The sequence below is a fragment of the Cavia porcellus genome, unplaced genomic scaffold, assembly GCF_034190915.1.
Source record: "Cavia porcellus strain 051 isolate PalLab524CR breed Dunkin Hartley unplaced genomic scaffold, mCavPor4.1 scaffold_26, whole genome shotgun sequence".
Taxonomy (NCBI): Eukaryota; Metazoa; Chordata; class Mammalia; order Rodentia; family Caviidae; genus Cavia; species Cavia porcellus.
Genome location: NW_026947509.1, coordinates 47,726,313 through 47,753,533, shown reverse-complemented (window position 1 = coordinate 47,753,533; position 27,221 = coordinate 47,726,313). Strand labels below are relative to the sequence as shown.

Here is a 27,221-nt window from a genome sequence, read left to right as displayed (position 1 = left end):
CAACATAGTGGGACTATGGATCTCAGCAGATAACACGGTATTTTAAAAGTTAACAGAGATGATACTAAAAAGAGAGAGCTGTGAATGGAGGTGATCCGACTCTGGACCTAGGTGGTGAGTCCAGGGCCTCCTAAGGTGTGCCACTGGCAAAGGAGACTGTGTTTTGGGCTGTGTTATTATTTATATTCAGATAAGGAAGACAGAAGATGAAGATGGAAGTAGCTGAAAGCTGATGTTATGTTCAGTGATACATGTTCTAGTAGGATATAGAAAAAGCATGAGAGAGACCATTAGGAGAAAAATACTCAGAGATAAAGAGAAAAAGAAGTGATGTGATATTTTTGAGGATAGTTTTCTGATGAGGTGACTGAACCACAAGAAAGGATTCCTTTAAGATCTAAAGGTTGAGCATAATCAATCACAGGTATGATGAGGTAGTGTGGAATTCAGAGGAGCACGACTGAGTTGTGTAAGAATGGGAGAGGAAATGAAGAAACTGGTGAATATTGTTAGTACCTTGTAGGATATGGCAGTGGTATTTGTAGAAAGCTAGATAAAAGAGTTGCCAGAAACCCTTATGCTTGTAGGTCTATTAGAGATGAAGGAACCAAAGTTTCGTGGTGGAAATTTCATTTTTATTACCATAGTTATTTCTCCCATTGTTTGCTTTCCTTTTACAGGGACCTTTGGTTTTAGTAATTTCTTAATCCTTTAAAAATCACCAGATAGTCTTTTCTTTCTGATATTTTTTTAAACAAATACCATATCACATGCATTTTTTATAACATGGAATTCTAAAAATTTGTAAAAAGCGATTTGGAAATTTTCAAGAAAGCAGATTCCTAGTTAAATTGTTGACTGAGGTTTATATTTGTATCTAGACAGTTTAGTTCATATTCCTTTGACCTGATTATTCTCTACATTCTAAGCAATACTATATGCTTGGTGTTTGAATTTTTTTTAGTAAAACATTTGATTATATGTTTTATAATGTCTTATCAGAAAAAATTATTTTAAGGAAGAAAATCTAAACATCCTAATAATAATTCATATAACTGTACATTTTTCTTGGCTCAGGCTAGATGTGGAGCCAGAGCTCTAGTCTCTTAAGATAGGGACTGGGGCCGTAACTCAGGGTAGTAAGAGCACTTGTCTAGCATGCAGGGATCCTTCAGTTAGATTCTCAGCACTGGAAAAAAATAACCAAACCAAAGCAAAACGAGATTATGTAAAATGCCAGGCAATTATGCTGTCATATATAATAGGTATTTTTATACTTTCTCTCTACATTTTTTATGAATCATGTTTTTTATTTACAGCTTACATGAGCTATTATTATACTGAATAGGAAAAACAGCACCTTATTTGCTCTTGAATTATTGTAAAAAAAAATTGGATAGCTAATACTATCTTGCGTCAGAACTTCCTGTTTAAAATACTTCAAAAGGAAAAGTATTTTCTTCTCAGTTAATTTAGAAATAAAGGGAAGACAAAGGCATTGATGCTATTCTGTAAATTTCCTGTTTAAGCTCCATGAAGGAGGGCAGGAAGGACACTGAAAAGACTTAGTATACCCACAAGTTTTGGGTCTTTAAGCTACCCTTTGCTCTTTTATCACGCTTCATATGGCCTAAATTCTGTTTAAATTTTTAGAGAGCAGAAAATAGCAGCTCTTTGTATCCCTTGATTGTTCTTACAACAACTTTATCAGCAGATAGCAACTGGCCTTGTTTGCCCTTCTCCAGCTGAAGCTTTCCATAAGTAAACAGCTTCTCATTCCAGAAAACAACTGTGGTAGTGTTTTCCTGAGAGGCACACTGGTCATCTGTTATTATTCTGTAAGAGTTGTGCCTTCCACATTTTAAATTACATATTTTGGGTGCTTAAAAATTTTCACTTAAGTTTTTCGCTTAAAATTAGCTTTGGTGACTTTATGTGTCTCATTTGTCTAAAAAAATGTGAGACTTTGTTACCTTTTTTCTATCATTGGATAGATAGTGTTATAATACCTAGAATATTCTAGTATCTAAACAATCCTAGTATCCAGAACTGTAGATAGTATCTAGAATTCTTTTCCAGCTTTTTTTTTTTTTTTTTTTTTTTAAAGAACAAAGCCTAACTGTGTTTTTCATGTAAGATTGAATCTTCTTCCGTTTCTTCTGTTTTTGGGTTGTGGTGGGTAAGGACGAGGCCCCCCTTCTTCTCTGATGCTGAGAGTTTGTCCTGGGAGACACTTCAAGGGGAAAATAGATTATAGAGCTGGTGGCTGCGAATGTCCCCCTGGCAGACTTTTTTTTTTTTTTTCCTTTTTCGTTTTTATCGGTACCAGGGATTGAACTCACGACTGCCTGCTTGCAAGGCAGGCCTTATGCCACTGAGCTAAATCCCCAGCCCCTCCTGGCAGACTTTTTAAAAACATCATTCGTGATTGAGCTAAATGCAGCAGACTCTTTGTGTACCAAATGGCAGTATCACAAAGGTTTGGGAAATGAGCTTTTCAAATCCAGGATAGATTTTTTTCATGGAAGCAATAGCATAAATGTGGGTTATGAAATAAGTCTAATCTGCAACAGACTCTCCAACAGTTGAAACTTCCATCAGATCCCAAGGGAGTTAAATTAAATTGGTGGGACGAACTCTTGTGTTGGTGTCACATGCAGATACTTACTTTAAAAAAGACCTCGGGCAAGACTTGTAGAAGTTTTGAATGGGTACCTTCACTGTTTTCTGAGATGGATCATACTGTGCCTGTCACATCTACTTTAATTTTAAAATACCAAATGAAATAAGAACTTCTGGTAGATATGTTTCTTCAGATTTCTGGATGGTCATATTTGTATATTCTAAAATATAAATGAGATCAATAATGGATCCTTTTCTCTTTGAAAAGTCAACATCTTAGCATTATTATAAGTGTTTATTTTAAAGAAATACAATATATAGTCTTTTTTTTTTTATTGGTACCAGGGATCGAACTCACAACTGCCTGCTTGCAAGGCAGGCGCTTATGCCGCTGAGCTAAATCCCCAGCCCCCCCATGATATATAGTCTTTACATAGTACATAAACTAAAGCACATTTATAGGTGCTATCCTCCTTATAAATTACACTTCAACATGATACAGGGCGCCCACATTAGTCATTTGATTTGTCCCCTTATGTTAATTAACTTATTAGTAATTTTAACCATTTCTATTCAGAACCTATTTTAGACACATTAACAGTTTTTAATACTTATTTATCTAGCTACAGGAGCTTAGTAATTGTTTTATATGTGGACACATACGAATGCCACTGCATATATTTTTAGAGGGAGGGCAGAGGAATGGGTAGACTGCAAGGAGGTTTTATGATGAGCACTTAATATGACACAATTAAGAACGTGTGTAAACTCCTTTTTCCTTGCCTGCCCTATTTCCATTGTCTCTAAGGATGTAAGATTGAAAAGCATTGAAAAGGAGGAGACAGCTGGGATATATGAGAAAATGCTGCACAGATCAGCTAGGGAACAAGTGTGTGAGAGTAGTAGCAACGCAGAGGCATGTAGACCGTTCCTTTCAGCCCCTGACACTGCAAAGCGGAAAGCCTGTGTCTTTATACTAACACAGCTACCCTATCAGCAGCATGCGCTGTTCCACAGTGGCACTTTCCTGCCCATGGCTGCTGGCTGTCAGGCACAGGGGCAGCCTCAAAGGGACGCTCTGAAAGGAGAAGTAGAGTTAAGAGTGTTTGTAAGATTGGTATTTTAACTTGCAAAGTTATTTTCAATACAGAACTCAGAAATGCTTGAAACCAAAAAAAGATCAAAGAAATATTTTGAATTTTAACTCCAAAATGTCCTGATTTTGAGTATGAGCCTTTTATTTTTAAATTTCCTTTTTGTCTTTTTGAGACAGGGTCTCTCTCAGGCAGGCCTTGAGCTCACTTTGTAGCCCAGGCTAATCTCACATTTGCAAGGATCCTTCAGCCTCAGCCTCCCAGGTGCTGGGATTATAGGCGTGTGCCACCATGCTAGCTCTTTAATTGTATTCTAAATGTATGATGCTTTTAATGCTAATCTGAAAACCAATAGGAAAAAACGTTACATGTGCATAAGGGACAGCAATGCATTTTACAAGCCCAGTCCATCAGCCGGCCTGTTGTTTTAACCACATGTGTTAAGTTAGCCCTTTTCTAAAGTTAAATTGTACTTTTAAGTGTGTGTTTTAACCACTTACAAGGTATACTAGGATGCACAATTTCATGTGCACTGCAGCATTAAAGCTGATTTGCCATTATTCCAATCCTTTCATTGCTATTTATCTAGGGGATAGTGATCCTAGAAGAAAGTCAGCTTCCAAAAGATATTTTGAAAAAACAAATACAGTTTGCAGAGCAAGCAGCTTCCCTAAGCACTACAGAGAATCTTCAGGTTTCCCAGAGGAGTCAAGAGCCTTTGCCAGAGCAAGATTTTGAAATGTCACCAAGCAGTCCAACACTTCTCCTTCGAAACATAGAAAAACAGGTAAAGTGAGAATAAGTATATGTGGTATGAAATGACATTTTATTGACTTTATAAATTATTCAAATGAATACCATTATATGTGCATTTGTTAAGGGGTAATAAAATTGACTACTTGACACTGCATAAAATTAAAATATTTGGTATATGTACATGGTTTAGCTCTTCTTGATACAATTAGAATTATTTAATATGTAATTAATTGTTACATATCCGTTAGGAAATAGTTCATTTATACTAGGTTTGGAAAGTTCTCTTTGAACAAGGCTGTTCATCACTGTACTTACTTCAGGAAGAAAGAACAGTGGTTCATCTGTGTTTGACTAACTGAATGAAACTTTCACTGAAGAACAATAATGGAATAAGAGTTTTTTTATAAAAATGATATGGAAAGTCAAAGAAGCCTCTAACAGATTACTTTAACTCCAGACCCTTGTCTGGTCTATAAATCCTATTATGGGTGACTCTAGAGGCTGAATTATTTTGTAATAGCTGTGCCTGTCTGTTTATATGCTTTGCAGCGAAGCAGAATCTGCCAGAGCAAAGCCAGTCTTGACCACAGCTGCATGGTATCTTGCTATCCTGGGAAATAACACAGATTCAAACCTGTCTACATCTGATTTTTCTGAATTTTTATAATATAAACTGTTAATGATTTAGTACTAGATTCCTAGCAAACCAAAAATACTGTACAGATTTGGTAGGATTACCATTGCCTAGAGTTTTATTTTCTTCCAGTATATAATCAAAGCACTTTTGTGAATATTTGTAATTAAGTTATTTAGTAAGTATTTATTCTCATATGCTTGCTTCTCTGTTCACTTTCCTGCCCTCATTCCACAGGCTCCGTCCCCTTTCAGTTTGGCATTAGTTGCTGCATACTCTAGAATAATTTATTTGCTTTCTCAGTTAGACTTACTTTCTCCACCTGTTGGTCATTAGTTTATTGGAAACTAAGCTGAGGAATCCATTCGCCTCTTTCTCTCCACCCGTCCACTTCCCTTCCTCCTCATTCCTTCTTCCTCTTCCCTTGGAGACTGAATCAACGCTTTTAACTAAGCTACATCCTCAGCTCTTTGTTTTAAGACTAGGGATTGCTAAGTCACTAAATTGCCCAGGCCAGGTTTAAACTTAGATCCATTTTCCTCAGCCTCCCCAAATGTTGGAATTGACACATATGATACCTCTTCCAGCTTAAATTAATAACTAGTACAATAAATTCTAGAGGAGTTTCTTGTTTTCTCTCCTTAGTTTCACTAATTTTGTTGGACCTGGTAACAGTCCTGATAACATCAGAACTGAGCTGTACAATGCAAAGTGCAGCTGCAGATCCCTTTATTAAAAACGTTTAAGAATTTAACAACAGTGACAGCAGGTATTGAGCAGCACGCGCATAATCCAGTGCTTCTGCACAAGCTGCATGGCTACCATTTGCCATCACTGAACGTAATACCGGATAGCTACAACTTAAAGGTGGAGAGGTTCATTTTGGCTCCTGACTTCATTTCATAGTGGGGGCTCCGAGACAGAAAGAGGCTGGCAGGGGGCATGACACAGAAAAAAGGTACTCAAACTCTGGCAGCCAGGATACACAGCTAAGGGGGAAGCGGGGGACAAAAACACACCCACGCAGGTCACAATCCCAGTGACCTACTTCCAACTAGTCTCCACTTCCTAACACCACATTCAGGTACTAAATGTGCAGTGGAAGACTCCACTGAGGAATATAGTGCCACCACAGTTCAGTCACCTCCCAAGCACAAGAGAATTTGGGAGAGACTTAGAGCTAAACAATAACATTCCAGCTCTCTTTTCAGACTCAAAGGATACCGTTAGCCATGAGTCCTTGTAAAAATCAGTAAAAAAGTTTAACGCTGCAATCATACAGTCGCACAAGATAAACACTTCCAACAATACATTGGCACACTCCAACACACACTTCACAGTCCAAAAGAGAAAAATAGGAATATAGAAGGAATCAGACCACAGCAAGACCACAAAAAAACCTAGCAGAGCAAACATTAAATCCTATAGTTGTATGTCCAGTACCTAGGGACGGTTGTTGTGAGATCTAAGCTCCAAAGTTTGGCTTGGGCAACCCCAATTTCTACAAAAGTCTTACTAGTTGAAGCTCACACATGGTCTGTCTCTTGGGCTTGGTCCACTCATTGCCTGTGGCTTTCCACAGGAGATGGTCCATGATGCTGGTATTCCCAGCTTCCTGGGCTCTCCACAACACCTTGGCCTTCACTTGCATACCTTCACACACTGTTCTCACATGAGCTTCTGCCTGGACTCCAAGGCTTGTTCTAAAACCTGAGTGAAACTTTCATGACCCTGTAACTCTTATATTCTGAATACCTGAAAAAATAGCACTATTTGGATAATACAAGAGTTGGCTGTCACCATGGGTAGTAGCCGGACTCTTTTGGATCATGGCTGCAGCATGAGAATCAAATTTGGGGATGTTTTCCTAGGTGACCCTGAGTGAGCAGATGTCCCAAGGAATCTCTTCTTATATGCAAGATACACAGTTTTAAACCCTTGGTCTTAGGATGGGTAAGATCTTGTTGATTTCTGAGATAACCTCAAGATCTTTTTGTTTTGTTTTGTTTTTGGTCCCTGTACACAATATTTTACTTTTCAGTATTAATCTTTTCAGAAACCATGCTCCTCTTTGTACCAAATTTCTAGCAAAACTGTACAATTATCAGTTAGTTCTGCCTTTTCTCCTGGTTCTTACTACATTAATGGGCAAACCATCCAGCAGTAATCCTGTTACAGCTTGAACATTGAGTTGCCTGGAAATTTCTTACACCATAGTAGTCTGTTTCCTTTATTTACAGTTCTCCATAGTCTCAGTTTTTCTGGCAGAGGGCAACACACATGGTCTCTAGTACAGTTGTCAGTGGAGTCCTTATTCTCCACTGAAGTCTCTTGGGCCTGACCTTTACTGTCCATACTCTTACCTATATCCTAGCCTTTTGATCTCTAATCGTTTCACACACCAAACAATGCTCACAACATCACAGAGCTATAGCTCACTCTTCAAATACTTAAAACACCTGAAAACTAAAGGCTTCTGAAGGCAACACCTTCATTTATAATACCAATTTTCAGTATCAGTTAATGGAGGAAAGGTTTGTTTTGGGTCAGTCCAGTGTCAGTTAGCGTCAGGGCAGAAATGCGTGGCCGAGGAGAGTGAGAAGGAAGTTTCTCATATGATGGCAACCAGGAAGCAGAAAGAAAAGGGAGAAACTTCAGCTGATAATACACCCTTGCATTACACCCCCAGTGACCTACTTTCTCTGATCAGGTACCACCTCTGAACCTGACACTCTTGGGGGGACCTTTTAGGTAACATTAAGGAGCCTAGTAGTTGTGAGACTAAAAGTCATGGCTTAACGTAAGGAGAGTAGGGGAAAAGTATTTATGGGTTTTTTTTTTTTTTTTTTTTTTGAGACATCGTCTCACTATGTAGTTCAGGCTGGCGTTGAACACTGTGTAACTGAAGCTGGCTTCAAACTCAGGATGATTCTCCTGCCTCAGCCTCCTGAGTGGTGGGATTACAGGCACGTACTGCTATGCCCAGCCCAGAGGAAAATAAAAAGGGTCAGCAACAATCACTTGTAGAGGTCACTAATAAATTGCCTGTCAACAGGTTGTTTTCTTAAAAGGTGATAATAATGCTTTACAGGTCAGTTCTTTAAAAATTAAGTTATTTTCAACTTTTTTAGGGAAGACAGTCTGAGTGACTTAAGCATTGAGGGTGGCAAGCCCAATATTATGCCTATTTTTGTTAGGGTAATCTTTTGTCTTGAATGCTTTAATTCTATAACATGAACAGCTATTTCTAAGACGACAATGTGTAACTTATCAACCAGCAATTTCTTACCGTTTGTTTTTCTGTAAGTTTGTATTATTTCTACCCTTTTTTTAAAATCTCCATGTATTCTCTTGTTTCCTTTTCTTTAAATAAAAAAATAAAAAAAACCAAAAAACATAATTGTATTGTTGAGTTGTACACTGAAATATATACACTTAAAGCTGATTAATTTTTGTTTTCAGAGTTGAAATTATGTCTCTCCTAATTTTTATGGTGCATTTCCTACCTCCTGTGTGGGTTGAGGTATAAATTGCTGGTGGTTAAGGTAAAGCTGGACTATTCAGGTGCTGTCCTTCTGATTCAAGTGTCACACACTTGGCCAGCAGTGTCCCACCTGGCTTAATAGATCTCTGACGATGATGTATTTGAAGAGAGAATAATGAAAATAGGATTTTTATGTTGCAGACTGAAAAATGATTTACTTCATTAATGTAACTGAATGACTAAACTAATGAATACTTGGTAAACAGATAAAGAATTTATTGATATTGATGAATTTGGAAATGAACTTTAATCAGAAAAGTATCTAACAATTTTCAAGATGAACTCATTAACTGCATACTCTAAGAAAATAAATGAGAACATTATTGGAATTTTTTTCATGAAAGAAACTTAAAGACCCAGGTTAGGTTATATTCTTTGTCTCATTATTTTTAATGACATATTAGTTTTGTGCAGATGACTTTATTTAGCAGGCTTATATAAATGTATTATTTTGCAGTTAATGAAAACAGAAAAACAGGTTTTAAATTAAACTATTAAAACTCATATGCATATATGGTTCTTTTTTGTTTTTAGTTGGTTTTACATGTTCCAGAGGATAGGATTGGTAGATGAAGAAATCATTAAAAAGGATATGGAAAAGGGCAGATTCTTTTAAAATACAGTTAGTTTGTAACGGAAAAATCAATGTGATGTAATTAATATATTTATGAAAATATATTCATTTGTACAGTACATTTTGAGAGATACCAAGCGTTGACTAGCACTTAGGTCCGAGAGATGGCTCACATCCCTTGCCTAGGAGGAGCACAACGCTGATTGTTTTCTTGCAGAGCGCACAGCTGACGGAGATCATCAACAGTTTGATTGCACCTCTCAACCTATCTCCAACTTCATCACCCCTCTCCTCCAAATCCTGCAGCCATAAGTGTCTCACTAATGGCATTTCCAGAAGGTAGGTATCAGGGAGCCAGGTATGCTTCTAAATGGCTCAGGTTGTGGATGGCGCTGTGGGTGGCAGTCCCTCTCTTGAGTGTGAGAAGTTGGGCCCATAACATGCATCCTAAGGGGTCTGACTCTGAAAGTGCTGAGATGAAGTACACTGGGTCACATGACTCCCTCACTGCCCACTTCCAGCATGGAGCTCAGTGGCCTGTTTGCTTTGTCCACCCACCAGTGTAACTAGCAATACACTTTACCTGGAGGTTGGCACATTCCTGGGTATGTGCACCAGGGCTCCAGAACAGCAAGTGGTGCAGCTCAGGAGCATGCAGGCCATACAGCTGGCGGGGCTGGGACACACCTAGCTGAGTGAATTAAGGGAGAGGATGAAGGCTATGAAGGAACAATTAACAGTGATTCTGAAGATGAACCAAACAGAAATTCTGGAAGTGGAAACCCCAATCAGTTAAATATTGACCAAGCAGAAGATAGTAAATGAGGTTGAAGAATTCTTACCTGCAGACACTTAACAGAGAAAATATAAAGAAATTATGGACTAAACAACCAAGAGCTCTGATCCATGAATAAAGGACTGCCCTTTAAAAATTTTGGTGTAGAAGAGGGTGCCAAGGCTTACACAAACGGAATAGAGTATCTGCTTTATGAAGTTATAACAGAAAACTTTTAGAATCCATAGAAAGATACAGATCTACAGGTATGAGAGGCATTTAGACTCCAAGGAAGCATGGCCAGAAACTGCCTGAAAATGTCAGGAGTACAAAACTGGGAAAGAATAATGAAAGCTGGAATAGAGAACCACCACGTCATTTATACAGACAAATGTGTCAGGATAATTGTAGACTTCTTTGCAGAAACTCTACAAAGGCCAAGGAAAGCAAAGAATGATGCACTGCAGTCTCTGAAAGAAAATAACTACAAACCTTGTTTTATGCTTATTTAGGCTAGACTAGCTTGTGAGCTTACCAAAACTGAGACTGAGGCAAGTGCATAGTGCCCATAGGTATGGGCAGATGTCACGTTCTGATACAAAGCCTGCCACCAAACGCAGCTGTACTCCTGAAGTTCTCACTAGCCACTAGAAAGCCTGCTATCACATGCAGCTTGTCATTTGCCACTCGCTGTGTATGGGGTTTTAATATGAGTCTGCAATCAATTGATTATGGTCTCTGCGCAGTCCTTTGCTACTGTTCATCTATACCTTCACCTACTCCCCAGCACTAACATCAGTACCTCAGCTCCACCTCCGCTCTGGCATTAAATTCTCAAAGGGAACATGCAGCCTAGATCCCTGACTTGTACAGTTCTCAGGAAGGTTGTGGAAGGTTGTGTCCCGTGAGAACGTTAACACTGACACTGTTCTCACAGGATGATGGGGAGCAGCTTTAAATACAGACAAGCTTTGCTGTCTTGCCTGCTGGCCGCCTCCTGCTGTGCAGGCTGGTTCCTCACATGCATTGGGCAGTTGTTGGTCTGGGGCCTGAGGCCTGATTTATAGGCTTTTGTGATTTTTGCTATTCTCCATAGTTGAGGTTGCCAGGTTGGTAAACTCATAAGTGAAATACTTTAGTTCTATTAATAAAGCACACTTATTCTAGCCTTACATCACAGTATGTCACAACTTCTGTATGAAAAGAAATATAAAAGTTTGAAGTTTGCCCACCTTGATATTTTGTGCACCATATAGAACTTACTGTGTGATATATTTTTTAAAAGTGGTAAAGGCCATTTTTATAATATCCTAGTCTGTTCGCACAGTGTCTTTATGGTAAATTCATCTGGTTAATTATTTTCTAGAGCCCTTGTTTGCACACTTGTTATTCATTGATTCCTAGGTCCTATTTCTTACTTAATGGTGGTTTTGTACCAGAAAAATGTTAGGGTTGATTTTTAAGCTTTATTATTCTTGGCAATGGGGCCTGAGATGACTCACTAGGAACAGAACAACTAAGACTGATTCTTTGAACACTAAAGCTTTACATTGTATGACTGTAAAAATAGTTACAAATTTTTAGATCAGATACTCTAGCATGAAGATAAAATGTAAATTGATCCTTGTTTAGCCCATGGGTATTATCTCTGACAGTGTGAACTCTGCCTGTCTGACATGTGCTGACATTTTTGTTGCTTGTTTTTGCCTAAATGAATGTCTCAGTGCGATAGAAAATTAAATTCCAGTGACTCACTGCCATGTTACTTATTTCCACGAATGGTAATTATTCCACATGAAATGCAACCACTCATTTTAATCGAATATAATAATTGAAAACTGCAGTTAAAAATGGCAAAGTAGTCATACAGTCATTCTTTTATCCTCACAGTGTTCTCAGTAGTCACTGCCCAGCTAGAAGCTAATGTTGTTAGCATTGTTCTCCAAACCGATGTTTTTGTAATACTATAAATGATATTAATTACTGTATTAGCTAGGTGAATGGCATCAATAGGGAAATAAAACTTCCCCTGCTGTGTTTTTTAAAGTAGTTCCAGTAGCAACTATTTCGCTTACTTTCTCCTTTTACATCTAATAAGTCATATCTAAAATTTAATGTTGTATAGGGATATTTGGATAAATTGTGGTACAGCTACTGGATGTGATACCATAAAACTAATAAAAATTGTGTAGAAAATGTGTAATCACCTGGAGATACATTTAGTTTGGAATTTTAATTAGAAAAATCAGGATACCAAATTATGGTACAGTATTATTTTTAGAAAAAATACTTGAAGGCTTTAAATCAAAATTATAATACAGATTACTTTCTGCTTAGCTTTATTTCCAAGTTTTCGTTAAAATGAAAAGTAAAGGTATAACACACTTTAGACCTCACTTCTCGGGCAGAAATCTACTGCTGTTATAGTAGCTTCCTACTTCCTTTGCATTTATCCTTTACGAAGTTGCACTTGTGCCAGAGGTGGAAATGCAGACTGTACTGCAACCGTCAGGCCCTTCTGCCCTGCAGTCTGTACTGTAGAAAGCGTTAGACGTACAGAGAGAATGTGATTAGCACAGCTGTTCCTTCCTTCGTGACTCTCAGGACTTTGCTTATTTCAGGTATTCTTTTTCCTGACATTATTTTCCCGTCTAGAGAATTTTAACAAGTAAATCCTAGTGATTCTTAATTATAAGTCGTTCTGTATGTTTCTCTGATAAGCTTTTTACACATTTAGTGTTACCTGTAGTCTGCTGCTGTCATGCAGTTGTGTCCACATTCAAATTTTTACAGATGTGTCAAAATATTTTAATAATTAGGCCTAAGTTTCATTTATTGTCAGTACTCATTTTAAAATGTATTTAAGTTCTAATAAGATTACCCTTTAAGTAATATTTTTGTTAATGTAAAAATAATACAAATTCATTGTAGCAAAAATAGAAAATTCAGAAAAAGAAGACATCACTTTTATTGCTCAAAATATTTTCATTTCTATACTTTTTATATATGATTTTCATGGTCATCTGTTGGCTGTATTCCTATATCTTTTTTAGTTAATATAGCATTAACATTTATTTTCTATTTTACTGGCTACATAATAAGTGTACATATGTGTTTTTAGAAATCATCCTGTTTGAATGTAATTTTACAGTGTAGTTCAACGTATATCCTTACTACTGAGATTGAAGAGATGTTTCTGAGTAAGGAGCATAGTCCCCTGGACAGTATGCAGGGAAATAGCCCAGGCACAGTGCCAGGAAGTATTTGGGTCTTGCTATGTTGTTCACTTGGAGGGTTTACTTTTGACAGTTGGGGGAAACGTGGGCCATTTTTAGCTACTTTAAATTATATTTTATATTAGTTCCCTTAAAATCGTAGCAGCCATCCCCAGTAGGGTTTGGGACACCAGGGAAGTAGGGGGAGGTTTGCTGCCTCCCTTGGAATGGCAGGTTGAATTCATGAAAACTGTAACTGATGAAAAGGAAGCATCTAAAGTAGAGATTGAAAATCACTCAAAAGCTGACTCTTAGGTGAATGTGCTTATGGATGCATTGGTTTTATAGACTGCGTTGTGCTTTTGACCTGGAATATCTCCTCCCAAAACCTCTAGCTTAAAATAATATCTGAAGTCTTTAGGTAAGATTCCTTTTCTGCCTCTTTCTAGCATGAGTTGGTCGAATGCAGCACGTGACTTTCCTGCTGGGATACAGACGTGGCAGCCTTCCCTGTCTGTGTCTCTTCTTGTTGGGAAGTCACTGATTGAATTTCGGGCTTAAGCATAGCCAGGGTATCCTTAACTATTATACATGTGCAACTCTACTTGTCTTTTTTTTGACATGAGCCTTAGTAAGATACTGTTCAACGCAGTACAGTGAGTGTAGGTGCATGTATGCACGGTTCGCTGGGGAACTGTCAGGTTACTAGTCTCTTTGAGAAGGCATATTCTAATCTTTTTCTCCAGAGTTCATCGCTACTTTTCTCTTAAGTATATTTAATATGAAAATGCTGTTGGGAAAAATACTAAAAACATTGGGCTAAAACAGTATCTTAAAATTCTATATTGAATGCCTATTCTGTGTTGTTCCTTCAGCATAGTTTCTTTGACTCCACTGTGTATTTTAAAGCAAACAGCGGAGTGTATACATTGTGAGGGGTGGGACTGAAGAGGAAAGGCCAAGATCTCTTTCCTAGATCTCTAGTTAGTCATGTCCAGGTATACAAGGCTGATCTGCCTTGAGTAATTCCTGGCCTTTTAGGATACCATAAGGATGTAGATCTTCCAGACTATTATACTAAAAGTTCTTGGTTCTTTTTTCTGTGAATGACAATGCACATTGAATACAGCTTAATACAAATAGAGTTCAAAATTTCAGAAGCATTTTTATGACATACTGTTCAATAGCATTTTCTAACTCAATCATCTAGGTTGTAATGTTTCAAATTACACTGGCAATAAATGGATATGTAACTTTAATTCTCAGTCATTGAGTTCTTTTTTGTCTAGCAATTTGAGGTAAAATAAAATACCTACTGTTTGCCTATTTAATGATTTTTGGGCTCTCCTTCTCATCTGTTATTTTTCCCCTCTTCTTTCTGAGATTTATTCTGAGTTACTTTACCTAAGGAAATAAATTTATGCAGTGGAAGGTGTGTACCAATGAATTTCATGGTCCAGTCATTTAAATGGTTTTATCCAAAAATACGTAAACTACCATGATAAAGAGTATGCATTAACTTCAAAAACGTATATCCATGCTTTATAAAATTTCTCCCCTGAAAAATCAGAATCAATAAAACTGAGGCTAAAAATGCAAAGAATTAATCAAGTTGGTTTGAAATAATAAACAGACAAATCCTTAGCCAGTCTTAACCCCCTAAAAAGGACAGAAAAGACCCAGTTCAATGCAGTCAGACATGAAACAGGTGAAATCACAATGCACACTGCTTTAAAAAAAAGCTGTACACCAATAAAAGAAGACACAGATGGATGTAAATTACCAAAACTGAACCTAGAAGATAAAAAAACTGCATAATCAAGTAACAGGCAATGATATTAAAGCAGTAATGAACAACAACTAAGAAAAACTCAGGCCCAGATTCACTGCTGAATTCTATAAAAACTTAAGGGAAGTTCTAACACCAATATCCCTCAGGCTTTTTAATAAAATTGAAAGGGAAGGAGTACTCCTAGAGTCATTCCTAAAGGCTACCATTGTCCTGATTGCAAACTTGACAAAGATCCAACCAAAGAAGGGAACTATAGACCAATCGTTTTTATGACTATAGATGCAAAAATCTTTAAGAAGATAGTAGCAAACAAATTGCAATGAATCATCAAAAAGATACATATGACCAAGTAGGACTCATCCCAGGGAGGTAACGTGTTTCAACATGTGCAAATCAATAAATACATCACATGAACAGAGGCAAGCACAAAAATCAAATGATCATATCCATAGCTGCAGAAAAAGCTTTCGACACAATCCAGCGTCGTCATATGATTGTGAAAACAGTAGTATCTTAAACTGATGAAAGCTGTTTATGTCAAATCTAGTGCCAACAATGGTAGGTTATGACAAATCTATTGCCAGCTTTAAATGAGGAGAAAATGAAAGTTTCCTATAATGAACCCACTGAGGAAGATGGAAAAATACACCATTCACAGTAGTACCAAGAAAAATTAAAGTCTTAGGAATTAACAAAGGAAGTGAAGACCTCTACAGTGAAAAACAGTACTCTGAGAAGGAGATGGAAGAGAACATAAGAAATGGAAAGAGATTCCCTGTTCCTGGGTAGGCAGAACCAATATTGTCAAAATGGCTATACTTCCAAAATTGATACACAGGTTTAATGCAACTCCAATAAAATTGCAACAGCATTCTTCACAGAACTGGAGAAAACAATGCTAAAATTCATACAGAACCAGAAGAGGGAAGCAGAAGGCAGCACAGCACAGTCCTGGACCTGAAGGTGCATAGGTACTGTTAATAACATGTTTCTGGCACAGAAACAGACATGATCATCGGTGAGTGGAATAGAAGATGCAGAAAAACCCCATCACAGTCAGTTACTTGATCTTTGAAAAGGGGACCAAAAACACGTACTGGAGGGCAAAAACAGTCTCTTTAACAAATGGCATTAGGAAAACTGGCCATCCACATGTGTAAGATTGGAACTAGACCCGTATCGCTCACGTGTACTAAATTTAAATTAAAATGGGTCATAAAACTTAAAAAAAAAAAAAAAAAACTAGAGCCCCCTCCAGTAAAAGACTTAATCACAATAAGGACAAGCAGAATTAACAGAGACCTCACAGAAGTACAAACAGCCTCGTAAATGAAAAAAATGTGTAACATCCCTGGCCATTAGAAGAATGCAGATTAAGAAAAATGCCAAGATAACATCCCAGAATGAATGGCCATCATCAAGAAATCTAACATTAACAAATGCTGGGAAGGCTCAGGAGAAGAAGAAACACCTCTGCACTGCTGGCAGGAATGTACACTAGTAGTCACTGTCAGTGTCAGTGTCAGTGTGGCAAGTCCTCCAAAAACTGAACCTAGAAATTCCATGACACAGGTATTTCCCTTCTAAGTAGTATCTAAGAGTTAGACCTTTATTATAATGACACATGCATACCCATGTTTATAGCAGCACAGCTCATAATAACAATCTTGGAAACAGCCTATATGTTCATCAAAAGATGAATCTGTAAAGAAAATGTGGTATTTACACATTGGAGTACCATTCTGCTACAGATGAGTTATTTGTCACAAAGTGGATGCACTTGGACACCATAAAATTAAGTAAATAAGAGATACAAGCTTAAATATCACATGGCTTTTTTTTTTTTTTTTTTTTTTTTTTTTTTTTGTCTTTTTCCTTTTTATGGGTACCGGGGATTGAACTCACGACTGCCTGCTTACAAGGCAGGCGCTTATGCCGCTGAGTTAACCCTCCAGCCCCCTATCACATGGCTTTTATATGAGATATCTAAAAGTATAAGAAGCAAAAGGTAATAAGAAGCAGGGAAATAGGTATGTCTGAAATAGGAAATCAAGAGAGGAAGAGACCGGGAGGGAAGGATAAAAAAAGGAGTGGAATGTGTTAATATACCTGTCCCAACTCCACACAAGGGATGCTATAAACTTACACGAATAGAGTGAAATAGTTGTTACCAACTTTCCCTTCTATACTCAGTTGTGTATATGTTGACTGTATTACAGTGGAGAGGAACTCCTATATTTAATTGCTCTTTCTGGTTTCACCAACATAAACCATTTGGGCATGATTTTTTTTAATATGTAAAACAACTTTGAATTGTTTGCTTTCCTAAAATACCAAACTCTGTAGCTTTAGCCTACATAAATAAGTTTGAAATTGGTAACTTATACCAAAAAAGTTTATTTCACAGTAATATATTAGCATTAACTGAAATATGTTGAAATATGAAGGGTAACTATACTTACTTTTACATGTAGCTTGTGTAATATTTTCATTATTCTACTACTGTAGCTTCTGTATCATTGAAAGCATTTTTCAAATTTCTAGAATAGAGGGGTTGGGGATTTAGCTCAGCGGCATAAGCACCTGCCTTGCAAGCAGATGGTCTTGAGTTCGATCCCCAGTACTGATTTAAAAAAAAAATTTTTTTTTCTAAAATAGGATAGTAACTATTTAAGAAAGCACTGAAAAGTATTCAGTGCTTAAGAGCAGCTAATGTTGCAGTGATGAGACTAGCGTTTTTAAGCCCATAATCATAGGTAATTTTACCCATGTGCAAAAAATTGATGTATTAAAACTAATATATATGAATTACTAACTTACAACTAACAATGAGACTAGAAAACTTGTGGGCATTGTCTAACTTTCGGGATATTTATTTGCTGGAGAAAATAGTAGAAGAAATCATTCTTACAATATGTACTTCTACAATGATACAAATTTTTTCACCAATAAGTACCACAATTACTTGTGGAAGTTAATGTTCTTGTATCCTAATAAACCAAAGCAATTTACGTTTAGTTTTTCTTCTTCCCCCTCTAACTTCCTTCTAATTATTTCCTGTCATTTCAGCTCTTCAGAAAATTTAGAAGAATTCTCTTCATCCAGTAGCTGGTTAGTTAATCAGAAGCACAGTAAAAAAAGGAGAAAAGACAGGATAAGACTGAAATCTCCATCTCTGACTCTAAGTACGGCAGCCCGAACAAGACCCCTTCAGAGTTTCCAAAAACGAAAACTCTACAGATTGAGCCCCACTTTCTATTGGGCTCCTCAGGTAAGGAAACCTTCGGAATACAAGAACAACTATGTCTCCATCAGTGTATTTCATGTTACAAGTGCATATGGATTACGCACAATTATTTAGAATAATTTTACATGTAGAAAACTTAAAAATACAGTATTATGTAATAGGTATTACCAGTATATAAGTGAAATTTACTTATTTTTAAAACAGCAAATTTCAATTTTCTCACACGCTTAGATTGCTGCTGCTGCTGTTTGGGGCTGGGGACTGAACCGAGGCCCCGTATGCCGGCACCACTGACTATGCCTTGCACTTTCCGCCCCTAGTTTAAAAGTTGCTGTTGCTTATGCTATTTTGAAAAACAAAAACAACAAAAAAAAACCAAAACATAGTAGGAAGGGTAACAAGGGAATGGGGATGTGCTGCACACTTCTTATGAATACTTGTTCACATAAAGGCAATCGCACAGTTGCAAGTTAGAAATGATGTTTTTGTTTTTAGGTTTTGTAGTAATCCTGTGAGCAGTCCCTTTTTTTCTTCTGGAACCTAAGCAGTACACTTTTAGTTGTCCATACTTATACAAGAAAATATCCCTCATTAAAAGAATACATTTTGAAAAGCATATTTTTACTTGTAAAAAACAAGATGAATGTACTTCTTTGAAATTCTCCTTGATAGTATTATTATTATTATTATTATTATTATTTGTCTTTTTCCTTTTTATCGGTACCAGGGATGGAACTCACAACTGCCTGCTTTCAAGGCAGGCGCTTATGCCGCTGAGCTAAATCCCCAGCCCCGATAGTATTATTTAATATCAGTGTATTTGTTTCTGACTGTAACGTTAACTATTTTAAATATACTTGTATAAAAATCAGTATCTTTGCTTCATTAGGAATCAGCTTTCAGTTTTGTTAAATCCATTTATACATAAGAATGTGAATTATCATGAATTTTTTTTTAAAAAAGACCATTTTGCATTTTACTAGTTAACATATTATTAGTAGAATTCCCCACTTTGAAAATGTTCTTTAAATTGTTTTATTTCTTCATTTAAAAGAGGTTTCTTAAGTCAATTTATGAGGAAATGATTTTTGAAGTTTTGATATATTACATTATTTTTACACAATAATTTTTCTGCAGTTTCTGAAACAGTAGATCAGTAGATCAACAGCATTTCTGAAATGTAATTCTGTGCTTTCTACCCATAAGTACAATTGTCTGTCTAAAATATTGTACGCGTGAATGTGCCACAGTAGCCTGACTGGAAGAGATCGGCTTGTATAATTTAGCTGGGTTGCTATGACTGTAAAAACCCACCTGAGAAAGTGTGCAGTTTTAAAACTTTCAGCAAACAGAAGCACATGCCCACCTTTTATTTTTCCCATCAGAGCACAGGACAGATTGCTAACCTGAAATGTGAGAGCAGGAGATCCACCAAGTCCCAGCCATGGTCTGCGTGCCTGGGCTGGAGCAGAAGCCGCCACTCACATGCTAACTTATCTTCTAGGAAAATGAACTTGTAACACTGGCAAGCCGCTTGAGGCTGGGTATGGACTAACTTGGGGGTTAATGGGTGGGTGCCCACACTTCTGGGTCAGTGAAAAGCCAAGAAGGACCTCTAGTGGCGCTGGCATGAAAGGCGAAGGGTAGTCACTGTGCAGTAATGCCTAGGGAGTCACTGTATGGCGAACTTCCCTGCCAGCTGGAGAAAGACATAGCTCTAACTCCTACGCACACTGTCCTCTCACCTGAGGGAACGGGGTGGAAAAAGAAAAAACAACAACAAAAAATACTGGTTAAGGTCACAGCTCAGGACACACTGGAAAGCCAAGATTTAATCATGAAGATTCCGGAGTTATTTCCCTTAACCCGTATTACACTATATACTAGCAATCCCGGCAGGGTAACATGGGTTACAGCTGCTGAGCAGAACTAAAGTCAGAAGTAAACCGAGAACCCAAAACAGAAAAGAAGCATGAAGCCCCTGGCTCACCTCCAGCCAGCATGAAGCGAAGCCTGTGGGATGAAGGTTTATTTAGCTCGGGATCTATTAGGTGACAAAGTCTACTTTCCAACAAAAACTACTAGGCATGCTAGGAAAAGTATACTCTGAAAAAGTGATTGTTAGAGCCCCCCTCAAGTATGATAAAGGTAGTGAAATATCTGACAAAAAATCATGAACAGCTGCAATTAATGTGTTAGCAGCGTTATAGGTATAGAAAGCACAGGGCTCCTGCAAACAGGAATGGGGATTCATAACAGCAACTGAAAGTTGATGCTACAAATTTAAAAACATTAACTCATAACTGAGTAGGTTTTTGATAGACTCTATAGCAATCAGAAAATGGCCAAAGATCAGCACACTTACATGGAAGTCAGTAAACTTTACAAACTAAAATGCAAAGAAAAAAGGCACTTTTAAAAACTGTAGAATATCCAAGAATTAGGAGGTAATTCCAGGTACTGTTCCACATACATAATTGGAATACTAGAAGAAGTGAAAGACAATAGAGAAACATTTGAAGTAATACTAGATGAGAATTTTTCAAATTGAGTAACAAAAAACAAACCACATATCAAGGAAACTAAGACAGGATAAATACAAAAAAACACAGGCATGACATGTTCAAATTGAAGAAACCAGAGATGGAGAAAATCTTGAAAAAAAGCCAGAGAAAAATGTCTTATCAAGAAAAGAATGAGGCAAGAACTACAGCTGACTTCTTGTCATAAACTATATAGGCAGAAAGAAAGCAGAAAAATATTTAGTGTTTAAATGGACAAAAACAGCTGCTATGACATGGAAAACAGTTTTTCTCTAAAAAGATACAGCTATGTATGCCCTCATTCATGTTACTTAAAATTATGATTTATGGGTTGGATTATGTTCTGAAGAGCTCATGTTGAAGCTTGAACCCCAATACCTTGAAATGTGACCTAATTTAAGATATTAGAGTGTGCTCTAACTAGTACGACTGTATCCTTATAAAAAGGGGTGAATTTGAACACAAATTAATGGACACATTGCCAAATGCCAAACAGAGGTCAAGATGATGCTTGTGTAAGCTAAAGAACTGCAAGGATTGGTAGCAGATGCCAGAAGCTACGGGAGATACATGGACTTCTTCTTCTTCTCAGTCCTTAAAAGAAACCAACTGTGATAATACCTTGCTGTGATTTCTGGTCTCCAGAGCTGTGAACCTGGAGTTGTTACTGCAGCCATTTGCTTGTGGTATGTTGTTAGGGCATATCTAGAAAACTGTTCCAATGAAATGATTTGTCAATAGGGTCTTTATACATTCAGTTAAGAATTTCAGGAAAGATCCATTTTGGATTATGATAAGCCTTAAGTTCAGTGAGTCCTATCAAGAGAGAAAGCAAAGAAAGAGATGAGATATAGACACACAGAGAATGTCTGTGCAAATGGACGTAGAAATTGGCGTCCTGTTCCCACAAATCAAAGAACAGCAGAAGCCACAGAACCTAAAAGAAGCAAGGGAAGATTTTCCCTTCCAGCTTTCAAATGAACTGGGGCCCTGCCAGTGTTTTATGGTCTGCCATCTAGCCTCTGGAACTGTTTCTGTAGCTTTAGTTACTCAGCTTATGGTAATTTGTTAATGCCAGCCCCAGGAAACTAGAGTCTGGTACCAGGAAATAGGATGTTGCTACAACAAATACCTAAAATCGTAGAAGTGTCTTTGGAATGGCCAATGGGTAGAGAATGGAAGTTTTAAGGTGCATAATAGGAGAAGCCTTCATTCCTGTGTGGGCTCAGAAGGAAGAGAGAATAGCAGACACAGCTGCCGTGCTCTCTGAGAATACACGTGTCTTCATGAACATAATCATGTTGCTAGAAATACGAATGTGAAAGGGGCCCTTGGTAAGATTTCAGGAGGAAGGAAAGAATGTGTTACTGTAAACTGGAGAAAAGATGATTTTTGCTATAAAGTGGCAGGATTATGTTCTACTGTGGGACAGAAAATACAGCTTTTAAACAGTGAACTTGGATAGTCATGTGAAGAAATTTCCCAGCCAAATGTGTGGTAATTAGGGTCTGGTTTCTCCTTGCTTACAGTAAAATGTAAAATAACACGCATAACTGAATAAGGAACTGTTAAGTAAAAAGGAGAGTTTGATGATTGGTAAAATTTGCATTGTCTTACAAAAAAAAGACAACATGCTCTGGAGAAAAGCCAGAGTATGAAAAAATGTTTGCCCCAGAAATATTAATGCATAATTCATGGCTCCAGGCAACTGTCTCAGGAGAAGCAAGACCAGAGCTAGGCTAGCTACAGAGGGTCTTTAGGGAATCCTCTTGTCTAGTGACATGGACCCCCCTTGACATGTGGTAGTACCACAGGTTTTTGGGAATCTTACACCACAGAAACAATACCAGCTTAAACGGAAGGAAAGATGACGTGCAGAGTTTGCAAACCCCTGAAATTTATAGGCAGGAAAGGGACTGCTAAAATTATTCAATTGCAAACATGTTACTCTTCAATATAAAAGAAAATGAATCAAAGCTCTAAATGTGAAAGACAAGCAAGCCGCTGAAAGAAATCTTTATGTCCTTAGGGAGGTTAACTTCAAAAGACTGGTAATTTGGCCTTTGATAATTGTATTCATTTAAAAACAAATACTAAGTCAAAGGGTATATACTGAGCAAAGACTTTTGATATACCCAAATATGTATTTCTATATCACTGAAATATATAGACAAAACATTTTGAATCCTGAGTGAACATATTATATATTTTCAGTGCCTTTTATTATTTATTTATTTATTTATTTATAGACAGGAGTTCACTTTTTTGTGCACTAGGTTGGTCTCGAACTTGCAACAGTCTTTCTGCCTTAGCCTCCCAAGTGCTGGGATTACAGGCATGTACCACCATGCCCAGCTTTTTTCAGTGCCTTTTAAAAGAAAAAATACTGATCTATACTAAAATAGGGATATAGTACTAAAAATGGTGGTTAAAATGGCAAATTTTATATTGTATACCTTTTCCGCAAAGATATACAATATTAAGACTTTAACAGCTCTCTCCTATAAAAAAAAGCATTACTTAGCAAGGAAAGACAATTAAAAATACAATGTGTACCACTGTGTACAAGTAATCTTACTATCCAGAAATTCTACTCTTAAAAACCTACCAGGGATAGTGAATATATATCTGCACAGAAAAATATGTAAGAATGTTAAGAACATTTGTATGGGTTAGAGAGTCTTCAGAAAAAAGACTTAATCAGAGCTAGAAAGACGGGTGGGACGCTCAAAAAAGGAAGAAGAAAAACAAGATTATGAGGATCACCTTCCAAGATTATGGAGGCCAAGAAGCTCATGATATGCTGTTTGCCATGGCCAGAACCAGGAAAGCTAGTGGAGTAATTCATCACAAGCCAAACCCCTGAAGCAGAACAGAGAATACCTAGTATAAGTCTTGCAGTCAGAAAATCAGAAGCATCTATGTCTGAGATGCAAGATGGCTATTCAATCTCAAGAACACAGAGGAAGTTTGGTTTTCTTTCCTGTGCCTTTGGGGCAGAGCATCTCTACTCGGTTTGTTGGAGCACACTTCTGGGTGTGTCCAGTAGGGAATGGAGCAGGGCCTTGGGGTCCATGTCTGGTCCTTTGCCCGTTCTTCTTGGGCTCTACCACTGAGCTCCCCGACTCTTTATTGTTGTCTCGCTAAGTCCCGAAGGCTAGCTTCAAAGATTTGATCCTGCTGCCTCAGCCTCCCGAGTAGCTGGGTCTCAGGCATGAGTCACTATGCCGGGCCCAGTTCTTCTTTCTAATACTGATGTCCAGTACCATGCAGATCACTCACTGCCTTGTTTTCCTCTCCCATAAAAAGGAAAAGGCTACCGTACAGAGTTGAGTCACATCTGAAAGCTGTGCACCATAGTGTGCATCAGAAAAGCCTCTTCAGATGCAAATGAGGATGACGGCCATACAGTTTGTACAAAGAGTGATGGTTTTTATATAGGAGTGAAACACTACAAATATTTCTGAAAGATTAATGTGCCTTTCAGCAGGATGATTACAGCAGAGAAGGCTGGAAAAATGGAAATCAGGAAACTATTTGATAAGGTTATAAAGAGAAGATTGACTACATAGTGGGATGATATAAAGAAACTTTGACTAATTCACCAGTCTAACTGATTTTCCAAAGTTCTGAAGAGAAGAGAAAGGAAAGGCACAGCCAATGATGACACTAAGGACACTTTGTAAACTGTCCCAGTCAGGTCCTCATAGTGACACACCAGGAAAGCTTGAACCAAACCTGAACTGACATGTCATCGGATTCATAGTTCTGTGAACTCCACTGTGGCGGATGAGTGGAAAAGTTTGTATCAGCACATCACGTAGAAAAGGGGCCACAGAGAAAACACGTCTAACCAAAGGCCCACTTTCTACCAGGTGTACTGATGCTTTGAAGTCACTTCCCAGGAAAGGCGTATGTTTCTCTCGCTGGTTGCAATTGGCTGTTGGCTTTCTGAAACTTAGTTTGGTGTCTGGGATGTGTGGGCGAGTTGTGAGTGATAATGCTCACCACATGAAGCCAAGACTGGCGGCAGACATGCTGTAGTACTTGTCATTCCTGTGGACACTAAATGCTCCTGTCACTGAGTCACTTTCTCCTTTATCTAGATGGGAATGAATGAAAGAAGGCAGCACCTTTTCTAATTATATATACAATCTTGGAGTTGCTTAGTAAAAGGAAATAATGTATCTTTATTCACAATCTTATGATGGCCTTACCATCATAAGATTAGTCTGCTTAGTTAATATTTACACCCATCTTACTTTGTTCCCTTTAGTTTTTTAAAAATGCCTCAAAGCAAACTAATGTTTCCTAATCATTTAAAGCATTTGTTAGTAATAAACCCTTTTATTCATTATTTGACTAAAGGTTTTGTTTGTTTGGGTCTTTGTGTTCTGGTTTGTTTTCCAGCACACATTCTTATTCCCGGCATGCGCTATTAGCCTATTGTTTTGTTTTCTCTATAGAAAACCTGTGGTAAAAAATGTGGTTATGTAAACAATCTCCTTTGAAATTCAAAATGAGTTGTTTTTTCATTACAATTAGAAATTAAAAACACATTGTTCTTTTCATCTGTCTTTATATAGAGACAAAATGTTTTACTATCTTACATAATAGCCAGTACTGTGTGAGAGCGCTGACTTTTAACAGAATATTTTCAGAAGAAAACAACACACAGGTCTTTGTAATATTCCATTGTTACAAGGCAGGAATGACTGTTTGGCATTGTGCTGTGATTCTGTTGTCCCGATGCTGCTGTGCTCCTAGAGAGCGGGAAGTAAGAGCAATGAAAAGGGGCAGAGGGTCCCCCTGTGTGGGGGGTATCATGTTTGCTGGGTAGAAACAAAGGGATAAATACATAGGCTGTATACGTGAATACTGATGGCAAGAATAATAGTGGTATTGTGTGGGGTTATCAATATGTGTAGAATTAAGCCCAACAGTGATAACACAGAAAAAGAATAAGGAGAGTTAAAGTGTTCTAATGTCCCAATTTTTTGAGGGAAATGCTAATAGTTTGTGTTGTACTATAAAAGCAAATGGCTTAAGGACCCATATTGTAATCCCTAAGGAGGCAAACTATTCAAAAAAATTACAATGCATAAAACACAACTGCACAAAAAAGAATATAATAAAATACTTAATCCTAAAGCAAGCAAGATAAGGATAAATACAAAACATCTGTTCTAGAAACTCAACAAATGAATTGCTATTTGAAAAGTTAATAAATTAAAAAGCCCTTGAGTAAGACTCTTAAGAAATAATCCAATCTTGATTTGACATTTAAAAAATTTTTAGTGAAACTCACCAGATTAATGGGTTAAGAAGAAAATCCCTGTAATCATTTCAGTGGGTTCAGAAAAAGCAAAGGAGTAAACTCAGTACTAATATATTTAAAAAGTTCTTTCAGCAAAATTAAGTTTATCATGAGCATACCAAAAAACAAAAATCCTACAATCCACATCACTGTAAATTTGATGAGTTAATAAAATTTTTGTTACAAGGACCAAAAGTTTCTCCTTTGGTGAACCTTACCCAGCATGACTGGAATCCCCCCACATAAATAATGAAAGTATTAGTGTTGGATGCAGTTAGATTATTATTTGCAATTAATGTTCAAATAATAGAAAGGTAAACAAAAGCTATAAATATACTACTAGATAAGAAAGTTTTGCACAGTTGTGGGATATGTTAAATAAAAAATTTTAAAATCTTACAATTGAAACAAAGGAAACATTTCAAAAAATATACATGTATGTCATTTTAAAATTGCAAGGTGTTACCGAAATAACTTGAATATGACTTAAATGAAGGTAATGCCATATTGTTGTATTCTTTTCTTTTTACTGTGACTTCCTAAGATAAGAAAAAGTCCACTTTCATGGACATTACTCTTCCTTTCAAAAAACTAAAATGAAATTAGTGAGGCTTAAGGTATGTGGCTGGTTTTTCTTTTCTTTGTGTGGTTCCGGAGATTGAACTCAACAATCTTGTGCTTGCCAAGCAGACGCTTATGCTGCTGAGCTAAACACCATGTGGCCGGCTTTTGTTTAGTTTATCTTATTTTATGTGTCATTCTAAAGCTCTTCTCCACCAGGCTCCTTAGGAAGACAGAACATGTTGGTACTATCTTTTAGGTACTGTATTGTAGCTGTCACACTAGCTCCCATTTAGTCTTCAAGCAGAACTGAAGTCTTCATTCTTCTTCCTTGCAGATTTTGCATTCAAAAGAAACATCATTTTTAAATCCTACAAAAATGCCTTGCCTGCAGTCAGCCCCCACCGGGACCCACTGTGAACACAGTTCAAAGGTGCAGAATCTACGAGAGCATGTTTCCGACCTAGATTCCTCTTTCCATTCAGTTCTTTCACTGCCATCAGGTAAGCTTTCTCCTACGAATTTCTGAGTAACTCTGTGTACTTCC

General features: G+C 37.3%; 1 protein-coding gene across 2 annotated transcripts in view; it reads left to right on the top strand.

The window, feature by feature from the left end:
• The window catches only part of Kansl1l (KAT8 regulatory NSL complex subunit 1 like), an 84,719-nt gene that overhangs the window by 34,004 nt on the left and 23,494 nt on the right, over positions 1-27,221 (top strand). The window contains exons 3-6 of one of the 2 annotated variants that reach the window (XM_013157340.3): positions 4,306-4,503; positions 9,442-9,563; positions 18,076-18,277; positions 27,012-27,177. In XM_013157340.3, coding sequence (XP_013012794.1) covers positions 4,306-4,503; positions 9,442-9,563; positions 18,076-18,277; positions 27,012-27,177 — 688 coding nt within the window. The remainder of the gene's footprint in view (positions 1-4,305; positions 4,504-9,441; positions 9,564-18,075; positions 18,278-27,011; positions 27,178-27,221) is intronic. The other variant, XM_013157343.3, reaches the window with a different exon arrangement.